Source organism: Barbus barbus (genome assembly GCF_936440315.1).
Source record: "Barbus barbus genome assembly, chromosome: 2".
NCBI lineage: Eukaryota > Metazoa > Chordata > Actinopteri > Cypriniformes > Cyprinidae > Barbus > Barbus barbus.
In genome coordinates this window covers 6020433-6039893 of record NC_136730.1, presented here as the reverse complement: position 1 = coordinate 6039893, position 19461 = coordinate 6020433, and the positions used below count along the sequence as shown (strand labels likewise).

The 19461-nt window shown below is 36.2% G+C and overlaps 1 protein-coding gene across 2 annotated transcripts; it reads left to right on the top strand.

Moving 5' to 3' along the window:
- Positions 1-1338: 1338 nt before the first annotated feature.
- LOC306879642 (beta-1,4-glucuronyltransferase 1) lies at positions 1339-6705 on the top strand. 2 transcript variants are annotated; one of them, XM_079432776.1, is made up of 2 exons: positions 1339-2695; positions 4838-6705. In XM_079432776.1, the coding sequence occupies exons 1-2, from the start codon at positions 1592-1594 to the stop codon at positions 5027-5029; spliced, it is 1296 nt and encodes a 431-aa protein (XP_079288902.1). In that variant the 5' UTR covers positions 1339-1591; the 3' UTR covers positions 5030-6705. The 2 variants fall into 2 exon arrangements, with proteins under 2 accessions (XP_079288902.1, XP_079288903.1); XM_079432777.1 differs by lacking the exon at positions 4838-6705 and adding an exon at positions 3227-3296 and having other exon boundaries at positions 1355-2825.
- The last annotated feature ends 12756 nt before the right edge of the window (positions 6706-19461 follow it).

Here is a 19461-nt window from a genome sequence, read left to right as displayed (position 1 = left end):
TTTCCCACGGTAATGGCCGTCATCAGAAGCAGTGCTGTGTAACAGGCTACTCGTATGGTTATCTGAAGCCAACACTGTTTCATGTCTCTTGAATCACACCATGGATTCTCTCTTTTCATTCAAACCCTGTAATACCCAGACAAATGAGCGTCTGTTATTCATTGTTGCTATAATCTACAGTCAATATTGGGGAAAGACAGACCTTGTAATGTTGCAACTCAGCAGTCACAATCAATAATATACATCTAGCTGGTCATCACTGAAGGGTGTTAAACACTGTCCCATTCAGGATTTATTTGATGAAACCTGTCTGGATGTATATTTTCTGTTACACAGTCATCATTTATTTTAGACCTTGGTCAAGTCATCTTTATTATTATAGCACTTTATAAAATAGACAGTTCAGTGTCTATTTAAATTCATTCAATAACTGTGCAAAGATGATCAATTATAAAATTCGTTAACATCGACTACGAAGCAGCTCGCCCAGATTAGTTCAGTTCTCATCCAATAGTGTTAGTGCAGTCTGATCAATAATATTGTTAAATGTAAAGTGTCCCCTTAGTGATGTAGTTTACATTTTGTTTAGACTGGTTTAGTTCACAGTGTTTATTTAAACAATCAATCAGTTAAAATTTGTGTGCGTGCGTGTGCGTGTGTGTGTGTGTGTGTGTGTGCATTTGTTCACTACTCACTGCTGTGTGTGTGCACTTGGATGGGTTAAACGCAGAGCACCAATTTCGAGTATGGGTCACCATACTTGACAATACGTCACAACTAAAAAAAAAAAAAAAACATGTGCACAGCTATCTACTGTAATTATGTCGAATTTACGACAGGAAATTCCACTCGATTAACTTTGTGCCAAGTCTCAAAAATACCGTCTCGAGATCGCCATTGTGTATTACAATATTATGTTTTAAATATTTTTTATTATATTATTGTATATTTTATTACTTAAACCTAAACATTACTATGGCACCATGTGCAAAAACATAATTTTACTTCATGATTAGTGCTTGCTGAGCACATTTAGCACGTAATGCACCAAAACTGCACGTCATTATTTACCAAGATAAAATATAAATTAAAAAGTAAGTTCCGACGAGGATGGGATTCGAACCCACGCGTGCAGAGCACAATGGATTAGCAGTCCATCGCCTTAACCACTCGGCCACCTCGTCTGATACACCCCATGCCTGTACATGATCCTTTTGATTAAATTCAATTGTGATTACTGGTTTCCTGTTGCTAACAGGAAGTGTTTATGGAGTCGAAACAGACACATACGGGCACGTGAGCCGAGCCCGTTTTACGGTGTTTACGGTAACGTTAACCGGAACAGTAAACAAGCACGCGCCGCCATGCGCAGTGTGTGCGCTCTTCACGAACGCGTTTCTCTCTTGCTGTTCACAGGCGTCTTTTCAATGCATGCAAGTCAATTCCCGTTTAAACTACATCTGGCTGCAATGCAAATCAATGCAGAGTCGGCTGCTGCATGCATGAGGGCTGCATAGCTGGCTAATCCTTGCTGATCTGTGTGAGCACTCTTTATTTCATTAGCATTAAGCAAAAGGTGCTAGTAACTGTAATGCATTTCTCTAAAAAATGCTCCGTGTTTAAGGTGGTACTCAGTGCCCTTCTCATCGTTGCACTGTTGCAGCTTTTATATCTGTCTTTCCTCTCAAAGTTGCACGGCAAACAGCAGCGCTACAAATATTCTGAGCTCTTTGGCTCCAAAAAGACCTCAAACCAAGGGGAGAAGAACCCCAGACGGGAACATCTCAGGTACTCTTTATCCACAGGTGGGATCTTCGATGGGAGCGGACAGTACCGCATCTATAAGAACCTAATCAAAAGCGACTTCTCGACCAATCAGAAGCCAGGCGCGGATCCCAGATCGCACCACCTGGCTTTGGCCACGCATACGACCATCAACAACCTTCACCATTTGAGCTCTTTGTTGGAGCGCTGGCAGAATCCGCTATCCGTTGCGATATTCGCCAATGGTCAAGATGTCAAGTTCGCAACGGCGTTCGTTTACGCCCTCAGCCTGTTCTGCCCGCAGGTTCAAGCGTTGGTGGATTTCCATCTGGTTTGCCACTCGGGCGAAATGGCGAGTTTCCCAGAGCAGGATCGAGAGCATTTCGCCGGTCTGGAGGAGATGGGCTGCTCTGGCGTTTTCGCCAAGCTCGAATCGCACAGAGACAAGTACAAAAACTACGCGATTGGGAACAATGTCTCGTACCCCAATAACCTTCTTCGCAATGTGGCCCGCAGCGGCACAGACGCCGCTTACATCCTGGTCATCGATATCGACATGATGCCCAGCGCCAATCTGCACCAGCAATTCGCGACAATGCTAATGAGGCGCGAACCGGCGGCGGACGAAGTCCTCGTGCTTCCCGCGTTCGAGATCAGACACACTCGTAAGATGCCTGCGACGAAGGCGGAGTTGGTGCAGCTCTATCAGGTGGGCGAGGTGCGGCCGTTTTACGATGAGCTTTGCCCTCGCTGTCAGGCTCCTGCGAATTACTCGCAGTGGGTCAATCTGGCCAGCAGGGGCTCCGGGCCCCTGGAAGTGGCGTACACTATAAACTGGGCCGATCCGTGGGAGCCTTTCTACATCGGCGCTCGTACGGTTCCTCTCTACGACGAGAACTTCAGGCAGTACGGCTTCAACCGCATTAGTCAGGTGAGGCATGGAGAGGTGGACTCCTGCAGGAAGTGCATACGCGACCAATCCATTCGCCAAATGCAAAATCATGCTAAATAAATCATGTTTTTAACTAGTGGTGTAACGGTACGTGTTTTCGTACCGAACGGTTCATGGGGCAAATTCCAAATGGAAGAGATCATCCCTATGCCCTACTCCCTTCGAAGGGTAGAGCCCGTGGAGTGGAGACTTTGGAGTGAGCAGGGCACGTGCGTGCCATTATATAGCCGTTTGAAATGCACTTGGCAAAGGGAGCGACATGATTTCCTCATAATCTTCAGCTGGGATGTCCCTATGACAACAGCAGGGTGTGCATCAGCAGATGTGCTGTTTTAATGGCATAAATCTCTTTTTATTGTTGTTGGCATAACTGTTGCAAATAAACATACATTTTAAAAAGTTTTATATATATTAGTTTTTATATACTATTAGCATATTTTAAAACTTTTTAAAATATAAATATAAATATATAAATATATATATAAGGGCTCTGGCCTTCGAAGGGAGTAGGGCATAGGGATGATCACCACTTGGTCTTTGCCCCATGAAACACACACTAAAGAAAAAAGTGTAGTGCTCCAAATAGGAAAAAATAAACCCTTTTTCTGCAGCTGCGTAGAGCCAAGGGAATACTTGAAAACGAACAAGAAGGTAGCAGGCCACACACTGAGTCCAATACAGACTGAAAAAGTCTAGCAAAACATTTTTTATTTTATAAATTGCATTGTGCAAAAATTCAAATCCAATCTGTATTGGACTCCGTGTGCAGCTAGCTACCTTCTTGTTTGTACACACACACACACACACACACATTTATATATATATATAAATAATTAATATTAAATAAAACCGTTTTTAATGTATGAACATGATTTATTACTAGTATTATTAGTATTTATATTAATTAAAATATTATTGCAAGCATACATAAATTGTGAGAGTCGATATATATATATATATTTACACACTCTTACAATTAAAATTAATGTTGTAATATAATATTATGATATTCTAAATGTAATACAATATTTTAAACATGCATTATATTATTTATATATCAATATTTACATTTAGTCATTTGGCAGATGGATACAATACAGGACAATAGAAGCAATTAAAACCAACAAAAAAAATGATATATAATCATATTATTATAATGCATAATATAATAATATAAAAATGTTTTTTTCAGATTTTGTCATTTTCACAGCATGCACACACACACACACGTTTGGAATATTAGGCTATATTATAATATTTAGAGTATCAAATTAGATAACTATAATACTTTTAAAAATATTGTATATAAATGTAATAACCTTTACAATAATTAATATAATAAACATATTATATGATGTTTTCCAGATTGTATATATGTATATAATTTATATAATAAAATAATATTAATTATTGTAGCATTATGTTTGTTTTAACCCCCCAAATTAATAATTAATATTATTATATGTACATTTATGCTGTAAAAATTACACAAAAAGTTTAATTTTTTATTACATATTTATACATGAATTATAAAATGTTACTTTTTTTTTTTTTTTTAAATGCATATGTACTCACAAACATATATGTGACCCTGGACCACAAAACCAGTCTTAAGTGTCAATTTTTCGAAATTGAGATTTATACATCATCTGAAAGCTGAATAAATAATCTTTCCATTGATGTATGGTTTGTTAGGATAGGACAATATTTGGCTGAGATGCAACTATTTGAAAATCTGGAATCTGAGGGTGCAAAAAAATCAAAATATTGAGAAAATCTCCTTTAAAGTTGTTCAAATGAAGCTCTTAGCAATGCATATTACTAATCAAAAATGAAGTTTTGATATTTACAGTAGGAAATTCAATAAATATCTTCATGGAACATGATCTTTACTTGATTTATGGCATAAAAAAATAGATCATTTTGACCCATACAATGTATTTTTGGCTATTGCTGCAAATATACCTGTGCTACTTATGCCTGCTTTTGTGCTCCAGAGTCACATATATTGCAATGATACTAATTAATATTTTGTATAGTGTGATCCCTCTTGTGGTGTAAAATAGGAATGAATTTTTGTTATTCATTAATTTACTCAGTCACCTGCTCTCTTCTCTTCAGGCCTGCGAGCTTCACATCGCCGGCTACCGCTTCTCTGTGGTGAGCAATGCGTTTGTGGTGCACAAAGGGTTCAAGGTTCAGGGAGAGTTTCACAGCAGAAAGGACGAGGAGAACCGCAAGAACCGCATCCTCTTCCGCAGCTTCAAGGAGAGCCTGAAGGCCAAGTATCCCAGCTCGCCTCGTCACTGCTGAGAAAACAGACGGTGATGAGAGAGATCACCTAACCAGCATCTTCCACACTTCATGTGAGAATCACAAAAGAGAAACCAAGAACCTGTTTGCATCTCATTTCTAACATCAAAAACTCTACAGTCAGAGGAGATGCTCTTGAATGCTCATTATTAAGACATGATCCTTCACGCTTTTAAAGAGAGAAACTAAGGTCCTTTTTATTTATCATTTTTGTTTTTTAGTACATTTGTGACTACTTTGAAACTTGAGAAAACGTCTTCAAAGTTAACTTATGTATTTGATTTTTATATGCTGTTTTCATCTTACTTTTCTGAGGTTTTCAATGCATTTCTTCACTTTCATCCCTAAATTTAAGGCAAGACACCCCAGGTGAACAGGGTACCACACTTTAATATATATCACTATCATTTTCTAGTTGATTACATTAAGAATTGCAAAAATGTTTGTATAGCAAGTTTTCTAAAATGGTATGTCTAAATATGCAATTATCTAATTGAATATACACTAATTTGCATACATTTCCAGAGCACAAATCTGAACATGGGATAAAGCCAGGTTCGAATTAATTTCATGTTGTTGACACATTAAAGTCAAATGTTTGTACAGATGGGATTTTGGATTTTTTTATAAGTGATATATAAACAAACCTTCAAAATATAGATGAGAGTAAAACTGTAAGATTTGATGGAAGTGCTGCTGAAGTAGAGGAAAAAGCCCTATAAATTAAGTATTTTAATTGAAATCTACAGACACAAGTAGATTAAAATAATAGATTTCAACTAGTCTGAAACAACAGGTTATGAAAAAACAGTTATTGCCTGTAGTGTCTTGCCTTAATCTGAGAAACGATTTGCCCAAGTAAACATGACATTACTGTGATGAGTATGTATACAGTTCTCGATCTCATGTTGTGACGCACGTTTGAGTTCCTGATGAGACGAGGTCTTGTAAAGACCCAGAGATTAGTCGTAAAGCTATTAACATATTAAGGTCGATAGGCCACCTTTATGCTAATAACAACTCTAAAGCACTCACAGAGCCTGATGATATTACACACACACACACAGGGAGCGGCGTCTGAAAATCATATTAGTGTTTTAATTATACTGTGGATTAGGGGTAGATGACAATTAAGAAACACTAGATTAATGCAGGAATGTACAGTTGTAGCGACTGCAGATGATTAGACTGAACAGGCAATCCTGTATATGTCAGATATTTACATCAGCTGTACAAGATATGTAGTGTTTAACACTGACGGGCTCATATTTATTGTCCTTTGTTTTGGGAAAATATCCATTTATAGTATTTTTCTAAAAAAAAATTCTGATGTGAAAATCTAGCCTGATTTATTTTTCACATTAGTTTCCATTTGTAATATTATTTTGCCAATTATTTCTTGTCATAAAAGCAAGTTTAACTCCGATTACCCTGATAGTGTTGTGTAGTAATGGAAGCATGAATGTTGTGACACTGGAAAAACACCTTGTTGTGATACTGATTGTGAAGTGTTTTATAAAATTGTAACAAAGACGACCCGTAATTATTTGGTTATACATGAAACTAACAGTGTTTTAGTTATTGTTGAATGATGAATGAAGTTCTGTTGCTTTTATTATTAATATTGACTTATCTAGTTACAATAAATCTACATTTGTGTTGGTCTCTTTCAGTCTAACTTCTATAGCAGGTCAATTATTGCCCTGTAAGTCTATTCTAGAGTGATTTACGGCAAGGACAAAACTAATTAAAATTAAGAATATAATTGTGCAAAGTTCAGATAATTAAATAAACAGACATATAAACTTTTATAAGGGAGGAGAAAACACTTAATATAGCTTATATGTGACCCTGGAGCACAAAACCAGTCTTACGTCGCTGGGGTATATTTGTAGCAATAACCAAAAATACATTGCATGGGTCAAAATTATCGATTTTTCTTTTATGCCAAAAATCATTAGGACATTAAGTAAAGATCATGTTCCATGAAAATATTTAGTAAATTTCCTATCATAAATATATCAAAACTTCATTTTTGATTAGTAATATGCATTGCTAAGAACTTCATTTGAACAACTTTAAAGGAGATTTTCTCAATATTTAGATTTTTTTGCACCCTCAGATTACAGATTTTCAAATAGTTGTATATCAGCCAAATATTGTCCTATCATAACAAACCATACATCAATGGAAAGCTTATTTATTCAGCTTTCGGATGATGTATAAATCTCAATTTCGAAAAATTGACACTTAAGACTGGTTTTGTGGTCCAGGGTATTGTTGAGTCTTATTGTAACGTTTTATAAATGTTTGATTTTCGGTACAATTTGTGTTTATTTATAACAGTTTTGATACTGTGTTGATGTAAAATCTGCGAGCTAAAGCAAAAAACACGGATGTGAACAGAAAGGCCACAAAATTAGGCAAAATTAAAAAAAAAAAACAGTAATGTTGCAATTTTCACTCACATTTTTACACTTTGACCCCTTTCTATCCAACTTTTTTTATTATTATTGAAATTGGCTATTTTCTGTGAATGTGCAAGACTTCAGATTCATTTAAGGCTTTAGAAGAACAACAAACTGCAGCAATTGCAAAATCTGTGCTACAAACCAATGTAGCCTATTTATAATTAAAACAATACATTAAACAGCTATAAAGACTTCATATGACAATATGATTTGATAAGAAATACCAGTTTGAAGCACAGTGAGTTGTTTTGTACAAATCCTGGAATCCAGTGACATGGAAGTCCTACACTCATGTTACAAATGTCCGCGCGCTCTTACATAAAAAATAAGGTGTATTACATTGGCATAATATATGAGTTTATTAGTCTGAAGCCTACACTAATAAACGTCTGAGTGTCATTTCATAACTGAACTAGTAGGGGGAGTAAAGTGTGCGGAGGGAGACAACCGTCCCTCCAGCTGTTTCATGCCTAACCTGTGTTATGTTTAAAAAAATTAAAATTGAAATGAAATCTCAGGCCTACTACTTACAGAGTTACGTTACAGAGTAACAATAACCATAATGATAAAAATGCTAAAACGGAATGTTCCTTTACCGTTCACATTAAAAAAAATTAGTTTTTAAAACATTTAGCCTGATAAACTGGATGTTTTGAACCTTGAGAACATTCAGAAATAGCTTCATGAGAACAGTAGCAAAACATATGTTTGTTAGCTGGGAATAACAGTTTTGCATTCACAAATTACAATAGCTGTTTATGCTGATTACAATTCTATTTATGAACTTTGCAAAGCAGAATGACACCATGTCATGTTGGAATTACCGTAATTAGCTACAAGACAGTTCAGAAATTCTATTTGGAATGTTCACACTGTTTGAAACACTTAGTTGCTATGGTAACTATCAGGATGCCAAAATGTATCTGACTTTGCTGTCGATGCCTTTCTTGTCATGTGTTATTCCATATCAAATTGAAACTATTCTGTATAAAGTCTTTTTATCAAGAGTAAAGCTATAGGGAAATATATACAGCTAACAGTCTTTAACTTGAAAAAGCTGCCATTTTTGTTGTTTTAGGCTAATGTCAAAACAGATGCAACAGTTTGAAGTTAAAAACATCTTAATGATGGATTCTTTTCTTACAAACACGCAGCTCTTCACTTCATAAGTCATTAACTGGTGGACTGGAGTGGTGTGGATTACTTGTGGATTATTGTGATGTTTTTATCAGCTGTTTGGACTCTCATTCTGATGGCACCCATTCACTGCAGAGGTGAGACACTGATGTAACGCTACATTTCTCCAAATCTGTTCTGATGAAGGAACAAACTTATCTTCATCTTGGACGGCCTGATTCTTTGGGTGAACTGTTCCTTTAATCCAAAGCCATTTACAGAACAGCTCAACGTTTCTTCTGCGATGTCTCTGAAACGTATGACGTCTGACATCTCTGTTTGTACATGTCTGTACATTTGCATTGAGCCTCTTGTTTTCTCTCTTCTCTTGCCTAAAGAAATGTGGGAGAGGAAGCAGAAGGCATGATGGGTAAGGGGTTGGTGTGGATAAGACGTTTTATTAAGCAGGTTTGGTGAGGTAAAGTGGGGCTTATCCCAGCAGCTTTGGGGAGCAAGGCTTATTTGGGTCACAGAGCTTTATGACACAAGCAATTAGCAGCAGCGCTAGCAGGAGGGAGGCAGGCCTGAGATTAGCCGCCCTGAGCCGGGAGAGAAGGGCAGGCTCGGACAGCTGGGCCTTGTGAGGGGGTTTGGGCCGAGCCTCTCTGTCCGGTTGACCGATTTGTTTCTCATCACACACAACTCACGAGAGTGTGAGCAGATTTTGTTACTGACTCCAGTAAACACAGATTGGGGTGATGCCAGTTGCTGCTAGATAAAGCACAGGCGGGTGTCAACTCTACAAAAACAAAGCCCAGTGATCTGTTTCAACAAACCCCTTTAGTTAAGACAACAGTATTTTTGCAAAGAGTTTGTTGCAAACAGCTGCAGACAATTTCTGGTTGACTATAGGTGGACTAGTCACTTGCAAGTGAAAAAGTCTATCTATCTATCTATCTATCTATCTATCTGTCTGTCTGTCTGTCTGTCTGTCTGTCTGTCTGTCTGTCTGTTTGTCTATCTATCTATCTATCTATCTATCTGTCTGTCTGTCTGTCTGTCTGTCTGTCTGTCTGTCTGTCTGTCTGTCTATCTGTCTGTCTGTCTGTCTGTCTGTCTGTCTGTCTATCTGTCTGTCTGTCTGTCTGTCTGTCTGTTTGTCTATCGATCAAATTCTATAACCTCCTTTACGGTTTGTTAATGTTGTACAACATGAGGTTCACACTACCCATCTGACCTAATCAAAGGCAGCTCTGAGAGAAGGTAAGCTGTCTGTCATCAGTGGGGCAGTGAGACATGTGTCGTTGGATGCTTTGATGCTTGGCTGCCGGTGTTTTAAACCGATCCTGCTAATACTGTGATCATGTGTAGGGCAGCTCTAATGAAAGACGACACTAAAACAGCAGGAGTGACACAGGAGAGCAGTCCAGCAGCATTATAGCTTGCGCTTCATTGGATTTTACACAAACACAGATGGACGCCCAGGTGTGCACCTCAGTACATGACGCAATGAAGAATACTGCTTTATATGCACACAGAATGATGCAATTGCATTTATAACAAGATACACCTTCATCTCTTCCTGTCACACACACAACATGAGTGACTGAGAAACTGACCATTTCCTTTTTGAAAAATTATCATATGTCTAATAAAACAATACTGCCACTTTTAAAAAACATTGTTAAGAGTGAATGTAGCACTTTATTTCTAGAGCTGAAATTTAGATATTTTTTTTCTTTTTAAGTGGAAGCTTGACAACTGAAGAAACATCAAGTGTAAAAATGATTCAGAAAAGGAGAATGAAAGCAGAGGAAAGAGAGACAGAGAGGAGGAAACATCATTAGGTCAGAAGGTCATTGTCAGATGTCACTGGCAGACAGATTTAGCATATTTTGAATGATTTTTAAACATTCTATTACTGTAAGTTAATGCAGATGTTAAAGTGACATTACTGTAAAACACCAAAATGCACTTAAATCTTGTGCTGAACAGAATAAAAGACTAACACAGTGCTGCATTCTGTACTCATATATATAGTCAAGAGTAGACTATAACGTAATTTTTTTTCTTGTTCTGTGACGGACAGGTCGTGTGGGCGGGGTTTGTGAGCGGATCAGGGTGATGCTGGAAGTCACAGAGGCAGGCCTTAATGAGTATTAAAGTATTAGGTGAGAATAAGCCGTCAGGATGAGCCCTGCAGGATTCCTAAACAACTCCAGTAACACCTGTTATATCATACAAATAATGTATTCCTGAGCTCCAATAACTCCTGCAAACCAGATGTGCTGTTATGATCAGGTATCACTATATAGAGGTCAAGAGAAGCCAATCATAACATCTATCTTTTATCACTTTTGTTTATTGATCTTGCTGTGAGACTGATTTCATCTGTATTTTTTTCTTGTTTTTGAAAGACGTCCCTTCTGCTCACCAAGGCTGCATTTAATAATCAGAAATACAGTAAAATTGTGAAATATTTGTACAATTTAAAATAACGGTTCTCTACCTGAATATATGTTAAAATGTAATTTATTCCTGTGATGCAAATCTGTATTTTCAGCATCATTACTCCAGTCTTCAGTGTCACATGATCCTTCAGAAATCATTCTAATATGCTGAATTTATGCTCAAGAAAATATTATTATCAATGTTGAAGACAGTTGCATTGCTTCATATTTTTGTGGAAACTGTTGACATTTTTGATGAATACAAACTTTATAAGTGTCTTTAATCAATTTAATGTGCCTTTTATGAATAAAAGTAAAAAAACAATCTTACTGACCTTTTTAAACCTGTTGTTAACATACTCTTCTAAAACAAAAAACAATAACAAAAAGTAATAATACTTAGACACGTCAGTAAAAATTTGACTAGAGATCAGAATAGTTCCTCTAATGGAGTAATGAGGGGTATTTTTGACAGTCTGAACACTGATTGTGTCAGCGGTCAATCACATTCAGCCAACAAACAAACAAACAGGAGACGCATGCACTGCCAGCTATTTTCTACGAATGGAGACGCTTAAATTAGCTCCACTGGTCAGCTTTAGTAAGCTGATCTCATGCGCTGGGACATTTGCTGTCTGAGAGTTGAGCTGAGCTCTGTGTGTTCACTGCAATTCAACAACAACAGTCACTGTAACATGATTTTCTCACTTTCAGATTCAACACAACTTCAATACAACCAAAAGCATCACGTGACTTCTTATCCATTGCTACAGAACATAATTCAGACCTACTTCTCAGTTTGTAAACACACAAATATCGTTATGCATGCACAGTGGAAGTCTTTGAGGAAAGTGGTTTTAAAAGCAGAAATGTGAAGCTGGTTCATAGTTTTTCTGCTGAAGCATTATCAGATTGTCTTGGACGTTTTATGGGTAGACTTTCATTGTCAATGCATTACTACACACACTTTTTTGTGCTTTTTCAATCAAAGGGACAGGTTGAAATCATTTTCTTTAATAATCAACAGAGCTTGCTTGAACTTCTTAATCTGTAATTGTGAATAAACACTTGTGAATAAGCGTGAATAAGGTCAAAGGTCAGCAGGGGAGTTTGTGACCGCATACTGAAATCAAAGACTGAATAATTTCCCAAATCAAACCAACAAACTTCACCATCTTCCAAGTCCTGAAAATCTTAATGTTACATTAAGATGTAAATTCACATTTACATCTTAACGTTAAACTAAATGTGAAATTTTTAATTATTCAGCTTACCTGTTTGTGTTTACATTCTTAGATTTAGCTTCCCAATTCAAGTCAAGTCAAGTCAAGTCACCTTTATTTATATAGCGCTTTTAACAATACAGATTGTGTCAAAGCACTTAACAGAATCAAATTGGAGGATAGAGTGTCAGTAATGTATAATAATAAGATTAAACACTCAATTTTCAGTTAAAGGCATTTCATTATTGAATTCAGAGATGCCATTGTCTAGATCAGTTTAGTTTAAATAGTTTCTGTGAAATCAAATTGACGATAATCGCTAGAAATTAAGTGTCCCCAACTGAGCAAGCCAGAGGCGACAGCGGCAAGGAACCGAAACTCCCTCTGAGACAGAATGGAGAAAAAAACCTTGGGAGAAACCAGACTCAGCCGGGGGGAAGTTCTCCTCTGGCCAGGATATTATTGTTTATTTATTGTTTACTTATTATTTTAATTAAAATTTTAAATGTATTATATTTCTATTTTTATATTGTTGCAATTTCTAACAATAAGAAATAGGGGAAGTCGTGGCTTAATGGTTAGAGAGTCGGACTTGTAATCTAAAGGTTGCGGGTTCGAGTCTCCGGCCAGAAGGGATTGTAGGTGGGGGGGAGTGAATGTCCAGCGCTCTCTCCACCCTCAATACCACGACTGAGGTGCCCTTGAGCGAGGCACCGAACCCCCAACTGCTCCCCGGGTGCTGCAGCATAAATGGCTGCCCACTGCTCCGGGTGTGTGTTCACGGTGTGTGTGTTCACTGCTGTGTGTGTGTGTGTTCACGGTGTGTGTGTTCACTGCTGTGTGTGTGTGTTCACTGCTGTGTGTGTGCACGTTGGATGGGTTAAATGCAGAGCACGAATTCCGAGTATGGGTCACCATACTTGGCTGAATGTCACTTCACTCATAATAGTATTATGTAGTTAGGTATTTTATTATATTTTTAGTTATTTTCTTTTATTTTTAGTTTTATTGTATTTAAGTCGAGGTCTTCACTGGGGATATGTCCCCGGGGCTCATCCAGGTGTCCCGGCCTCCACCGACGATCAGACATCATCTCCCGGTGCCGATCCACCATCTGATCCGGACACGGACTGAGAAACAGAATAAGAAAGAAACAGACAAATATTAGCGTAGATGCCATTCTTCTTTCGATGTATCGAGTACATCGTGTGTTATTAGGAGTGTTTCCGGTTCCGGTTGATCTAATTAATGCAGCCTAACAATTCTTTAACGGATTTGAATAATAGAAGTGTATTAGTGTGTTATGTGAAAGCCAGGTTAAAGAAATGTGTCTTTAATCTAGATTTAAACTGACAGAGTGTGTCTGCCTCCCGAACAGCGTTAGGTAAATTGTTCCAGAGTTTGGGCGCTAAATAGGAAAAGGATCTGTCGCCCGCAGTCGATTTTGATATTCTAGGTGTTACCAAACGGCCAGAGTTTTGAGAATGCAGCGGATGTGGAGGACTATAATGTGATAAGAGCTCGCTCAGGTACTGAGGAGCTAAGCCATTCAGGGCTTTATAAGTAATTAATAAGATTTTAAAATCTATACAATGTTTGATAGGAAGCCAGTGCAGTGTTGACAGAACCGGGCTAATATGGTCATACTTCCTGGTTCTAGTAAGAACTCTAGCTGCTGCATTTTGGACCAGCTGTAGTTTGTTGATCAAGCGTGCAGAACAACCACCCAATAAAGCATTACAATAGTCTAACCTTGAGGTCATAAACGCATGAATTAGCATTTCTGCATTTGACGTTGAGAGCATAGGTCGCAATTTAGATATGTTTTTGAGATGGAAAAACGCAGTTTTACAGATGTGAGAAACATGGCTTTCAAATGAAAGATTGCTATCAAACAGCACACCTAGGTTCCTAACTGATGAAGAAGAATTGACAGAGCAGCCATCAAATGTTAGATAGTGTTCTAGGTTATTACATGTGGAGTTTTTAGGTTTGATAATTAACACCTCTGTTTTTTCAGAATTTAGCAGTAAGAAGTTACTCGTCATCCAGTTTTTTATATCGACTATGCATTCCGTTAGTTTCTCAATTTGGTGTGTTTCACCGGGCCGTGAAGAAATATAGAGCTGAGTATCATCAGCATAACAATGAAAGCTAACACCATGTCTCCTGATAATATCTCCCAAGGGTAACATGTAAAGCATCAAAAGTAATGGCCCTAGTACTGAGCCTTGAGGTACTCCGTACTGCACTTGTGATCGATATGATACCTCTTCATTCACTGCTACGAACTGATGGCGTTCAGATAAATACGATTTGAACCATGCTAATGCACTTCTACTAATGCCAACAAAGTGTTCTAGTCTATTTAAAAGAATGTTGTGGTCGATAGTGTTGAACGCAGCGCAAATATCCAGTAGAACTATTAAAGAGATACAACCACAATCAGATGATAGAAGCAGGTCATTTGTAACTCTAATGAGAGCAGTCTCAGTACTATGATACGGTCTAAATCCTGACTGGAATTCCTCACAGATACAATTTTTCTCTAAGAAGGAATATAATTGTGAGGATACTACCTTTTCTAGTATCTTTGACAGAAAAGGGAGATTTGAGATCAGTCTGTAATTAACTAGATCTTTGGGGTCAAGTTGTGGATTTTTAATGAGAGGCTTAATTACAGCCAATTTGAAGGTTTTGGGGACATATCCTAATGACAATGATGAATTAATAATAGCCAAAAGAGGATCTATGACTTCTGGAAGCAGCTCTTTTAGTAGTTTAGATGGAATAGGATCTAACATACATGTTGTTGGTTTAGATGATTTAACAAGTTTATACAATTCTTCCTCTCCTATAATAGAGAATGAATGGAATTGTTCCTCAGGGGATCTATAGTGCACTGATGCGCTATATAGTGATGCGATCTATAGTGCAAAAATAAATCTGACACTACCCAATAAATGCAACAGCGCAATAACATGCCCAAAAAATAATAAATATAATAAACATAATATAATATAAAAAAGACAAAAATATAAATATAAGAAAGACAAGTCAAATAATAAAATAATAAAATCAAATAATATAATTCCTAAAATTCCTCAATATTATATTATATTATATATATAAAAAAATAAAAATACAAATAAAGAAATAAAAATATAAAAATTAAATTAGTTACCTAGTAGATAAAACAGCTGTATGCCCTAAAATATCTTTAATAATATAATATAATTTATAATATATATATAAATAACAACAACAACAAAAAAACACACACAAGTCACCATGACAGAGAAACAAACGTGTGTGTGTGTTTGTACTCTTCCTATTCTGCTGATGGGAAAGCAGTTTATCTTTCCTCTGCTCCACAACGAGACGCGGGGAAGTGGAGCGGCCGTTTATTTAGTGTGTTTTGTGTGGAGGGAGGAGGGGATACGGCAACAGTGTGGCATTGATTTGCAAACGAGTTTGCAATTAGCTGTTTGCAATAGGGTATTAGAGTGTGTGTGTGTGTGTGTGTGTTTCAGCCCTTAAGCACATTTTTGTGATTGTGTGTCGCTCTTGTCTTGGGTAAATGAGGTGCTCCATGATAAGCAGATAACACTAATTAGTTCTCCACCCATTTACTTGTTTAGTGTGTTTGTGTGGGTTTCTAGGCCGTGGTAATTCTCCATCCCACCCGCAGCTTCTGCCCGCTGGCCACGTTAAGGAGCCCAATTTAAGCCTAATTAATTATGCCAAGTGGGGTTCCATGGCAAAGACTGGAAATAATGTGAAGAGACACTTCATACATGAACTCGGCTTATCCGATCATAACCCATATAAACAAAGACCAGATCATTAATAAGCATATTGTGCATACAATTAGCATTTGATTGATTTTGTAATTTTTAAATCTGTCTGTAGGACCTGCAATCTGTTTGGTCTGGTTGGTGTGCAGGAAAAAGTAATAATAATAATGACAGCTACAGCATTATTAATTTTTTGATAATCCACCTATTACTTTTTATTGATTTCAATTTAATATTTAATTTTTTAAAGGTTTTGCATGTTAACTAAAATTTGGAAAAACATTGGAACATCAAACTTTTAAAAGCATTGTTTTAATTTATAATTAAAATTTATTTAAATGTAATATTTTAATATTAAAAAACGAATGACAGAAATGGCAGCTACCGCTACACCTATTACATTTAATTGATTTAAATTTGAAAAAAGCAAAAATCAATTAAAAACCAGAATTTAAATATAGATTTCTTAAAATCATGTTTTGCTTTTTAATTTATTTAGAAAATTTCATTTTTTTATTTATTAAAAAGTAATATTTTAATATTATTAAAATAATTAATGACAGAACTACAGCATTATTTATGTATGATAATGCACTTCTTACATTTTGCATATTAAAACCTCTTGAAAAACAATAGCATTTACTCAATCACTTTAGATCTTTTCAAATCGAATCAATTCAAAATCAGAAGGACGATTACATTTTAAATTCAATTTTACTATTATTTGAAAGGTTTTGCATAGTTACCAATACTTTTACAAAACAATAACATGACACTGACACACTGAAAACAACTGAAATAACATATTTGATTTATAATATAAATGATTTATAAAAGTGATCAATTAATTAAGGTTTTAGAGGGGCAATTAAATTGACAATTTCCAAATCAGTCATAATGTGTTACAGTTTAAAGGAGAATGAAGACCACAACATTGTTGGATTACAAGCCAATTAAGAAAGTGTTTTACTCTGATCTGCTCCAGCCTCATTCACTGACTGAAGTATCGATCAATAAGTCAGTAAGTGACACACACACACACACACACACCATCTTCATCTTATGATTCATCCTCTTGTAGAAGCTTGGGAAGGCTTAAGCAGATTTGGAGTCAATCTGTTCTCAAAGTGTTAAAACAGATTGGACGTGTTTGCATGCTGCGTGTTTATGTGTGTGTGTGTGTGTGTGTGTGTGTGTGTTAATAGCAGCGTCTGAGAGTCAGATTAATAGAGAAAATGATCTTCACTGAGCTCATTTCTCCCCTTCTGTCTTTTGCTGTTAATTTGATCACTTTAATGTGTTTAATTTTAATGTAAAATTAAAATGGCTAAAATCAGCTAATATAATAATAATAATTATTATTATTATATTTTTTGTTTATTTTTAACTTTTGAGTTGTAAAGATATTATATAATATATACATAAATATTTTGTAAAAATAAATAAAAATAAATAACTAAAACTACTGGTATTGTGCATACACACAAATACAGTAATAATAATAACAATAACAAAAATAATAATAGGACTATTGAGCATTCTTATTTAAGTATTATTAATTATATCATTATTAATGTCTTCTAAGGGTGTATTAGCAGTGGTTTATTACAGGTAACAGATGTTAATGGTATAACAAAGGCTTTTGTGCTTCAGGACAACAAACTTTCAGAATACACAAATCCCCCCATAATGACAGATCAATGTAGATCTAGACAGATCAGATAAAATCCTCCAAATCTCGACCTTCACCTGACTGCAACCTTTATTGAGCAGTCCGTATGAAGATTTAACATCATTTGCCCCGAGAGCACGACTGAGACTGGTTATGAGCCATATGCTGTCTGCAGCCGCTCGACAGACACGATACTGCCGTTTCTTTTACAGATTCAATCAGAACACGAGAAGATCTGAACATAAAAACGATGAAGTCAGTACTTTCTTCAGAAATGTGACGGTGATTATGAACTTAAAAAAAAAAAAAAAGTGAATTAAATCGAATTTTAAATATTTGAAACATTCTATCAAAGAGTGTTAAAAACTGCATACATTCTGTCATTATATTAAAAAGTGTTACTGTATGTTGACTGGAAAACAAAATGCATGTGATAAAAGTATCAAATAAAGGAGATTGTGTCTATATCTATATTTCAGGTCTATGTCTCCTTAATATTGATTCTGATTCTGAATGATTGCTCATTAGTTTTGTTTGTTTATTTATTAATTATTTAATATGTCTATGTATATTTAATCTGTTTCCTATATATTATATTTTCTTGTGTTTTCTATGTCTAAGAACAGAAAATCCTCAAAGTATATTATTGTGACATCATTATATTTACATTACATTTAGTCATTTAGCAGATGCTTTTCTCCAAAGCGACTTACAAATGATGACAATAGAAGCAAAATTAAATTAGTCAAATTAAATGAGTACTTATTATATTAGTATTAGATTAGTACATCTTTTTTATGAGGTATCATTATGTTTTTTTAATTATAGGGAGAATAAATACACAATGCATATATAAACTTTAAATATATATTATTCTCCATGCTATATATATATATATATAGTCACAGTTGATGTCAGATATTCATTTATTAACATTGAAGTTGCACAAGGAAAACACACTGATCTGAAGAACGTGTAATGAAACATCACGAACTTTGATTACTAACAAAATCATGAAAACTGACAGTGGGTCCGCAACTCGTGTAATAAGCCTCAGCCCGGCATATTTCAGCAGTAAGGGTATAGTTGCAGGTTTGTTTAACCAATTTGTTGACAGATGCTTATGCTAAACCGGATTAATAGTAAAATTGTCTTGTGCCAGCCTGATTAATGGCCAGGAGATCTGGAGGGGGATATTATTGTAATAAGGTGGCGTAAGGTGCTGTTGGGCATCAGGCGCTCAGAGCTGCTCCAGGGTCACAGAGGAGACGGTGCAACCGCGTCCAGATTAATTAAGGAGGTATTAGTCAGTCGGGATTGTGGTGGATTCTGAAGCGATTTAGGCAACATGCATCTTAAAACGTCTCCTCGGACCGGCATGTGATCGTGATTTCCATGGCCTAAGCGCCTCGCTCCGATCAAATCCCAATTAAAGGCAGTATGACAACACCCCAGGCCTCTGGTCCATTTACCTTCTGACTGAATGAGCCCGTTTATCACATACAGCGCCGCAGAAACGGAAGAAAGGTTCGCTGAGAAGGCCACAAATGCTTAGTGCATCTTTCTGTCCAATATAGAAAAATGCATCCAAAAAATACATAAATAAAATCTGAAAATAAAAGTGTGATAATCTACATCACAACTTCGGACAAAACTTTTGGACATTTTTCGCAATTCCAGTTTTAGTACATATTTTATATAAT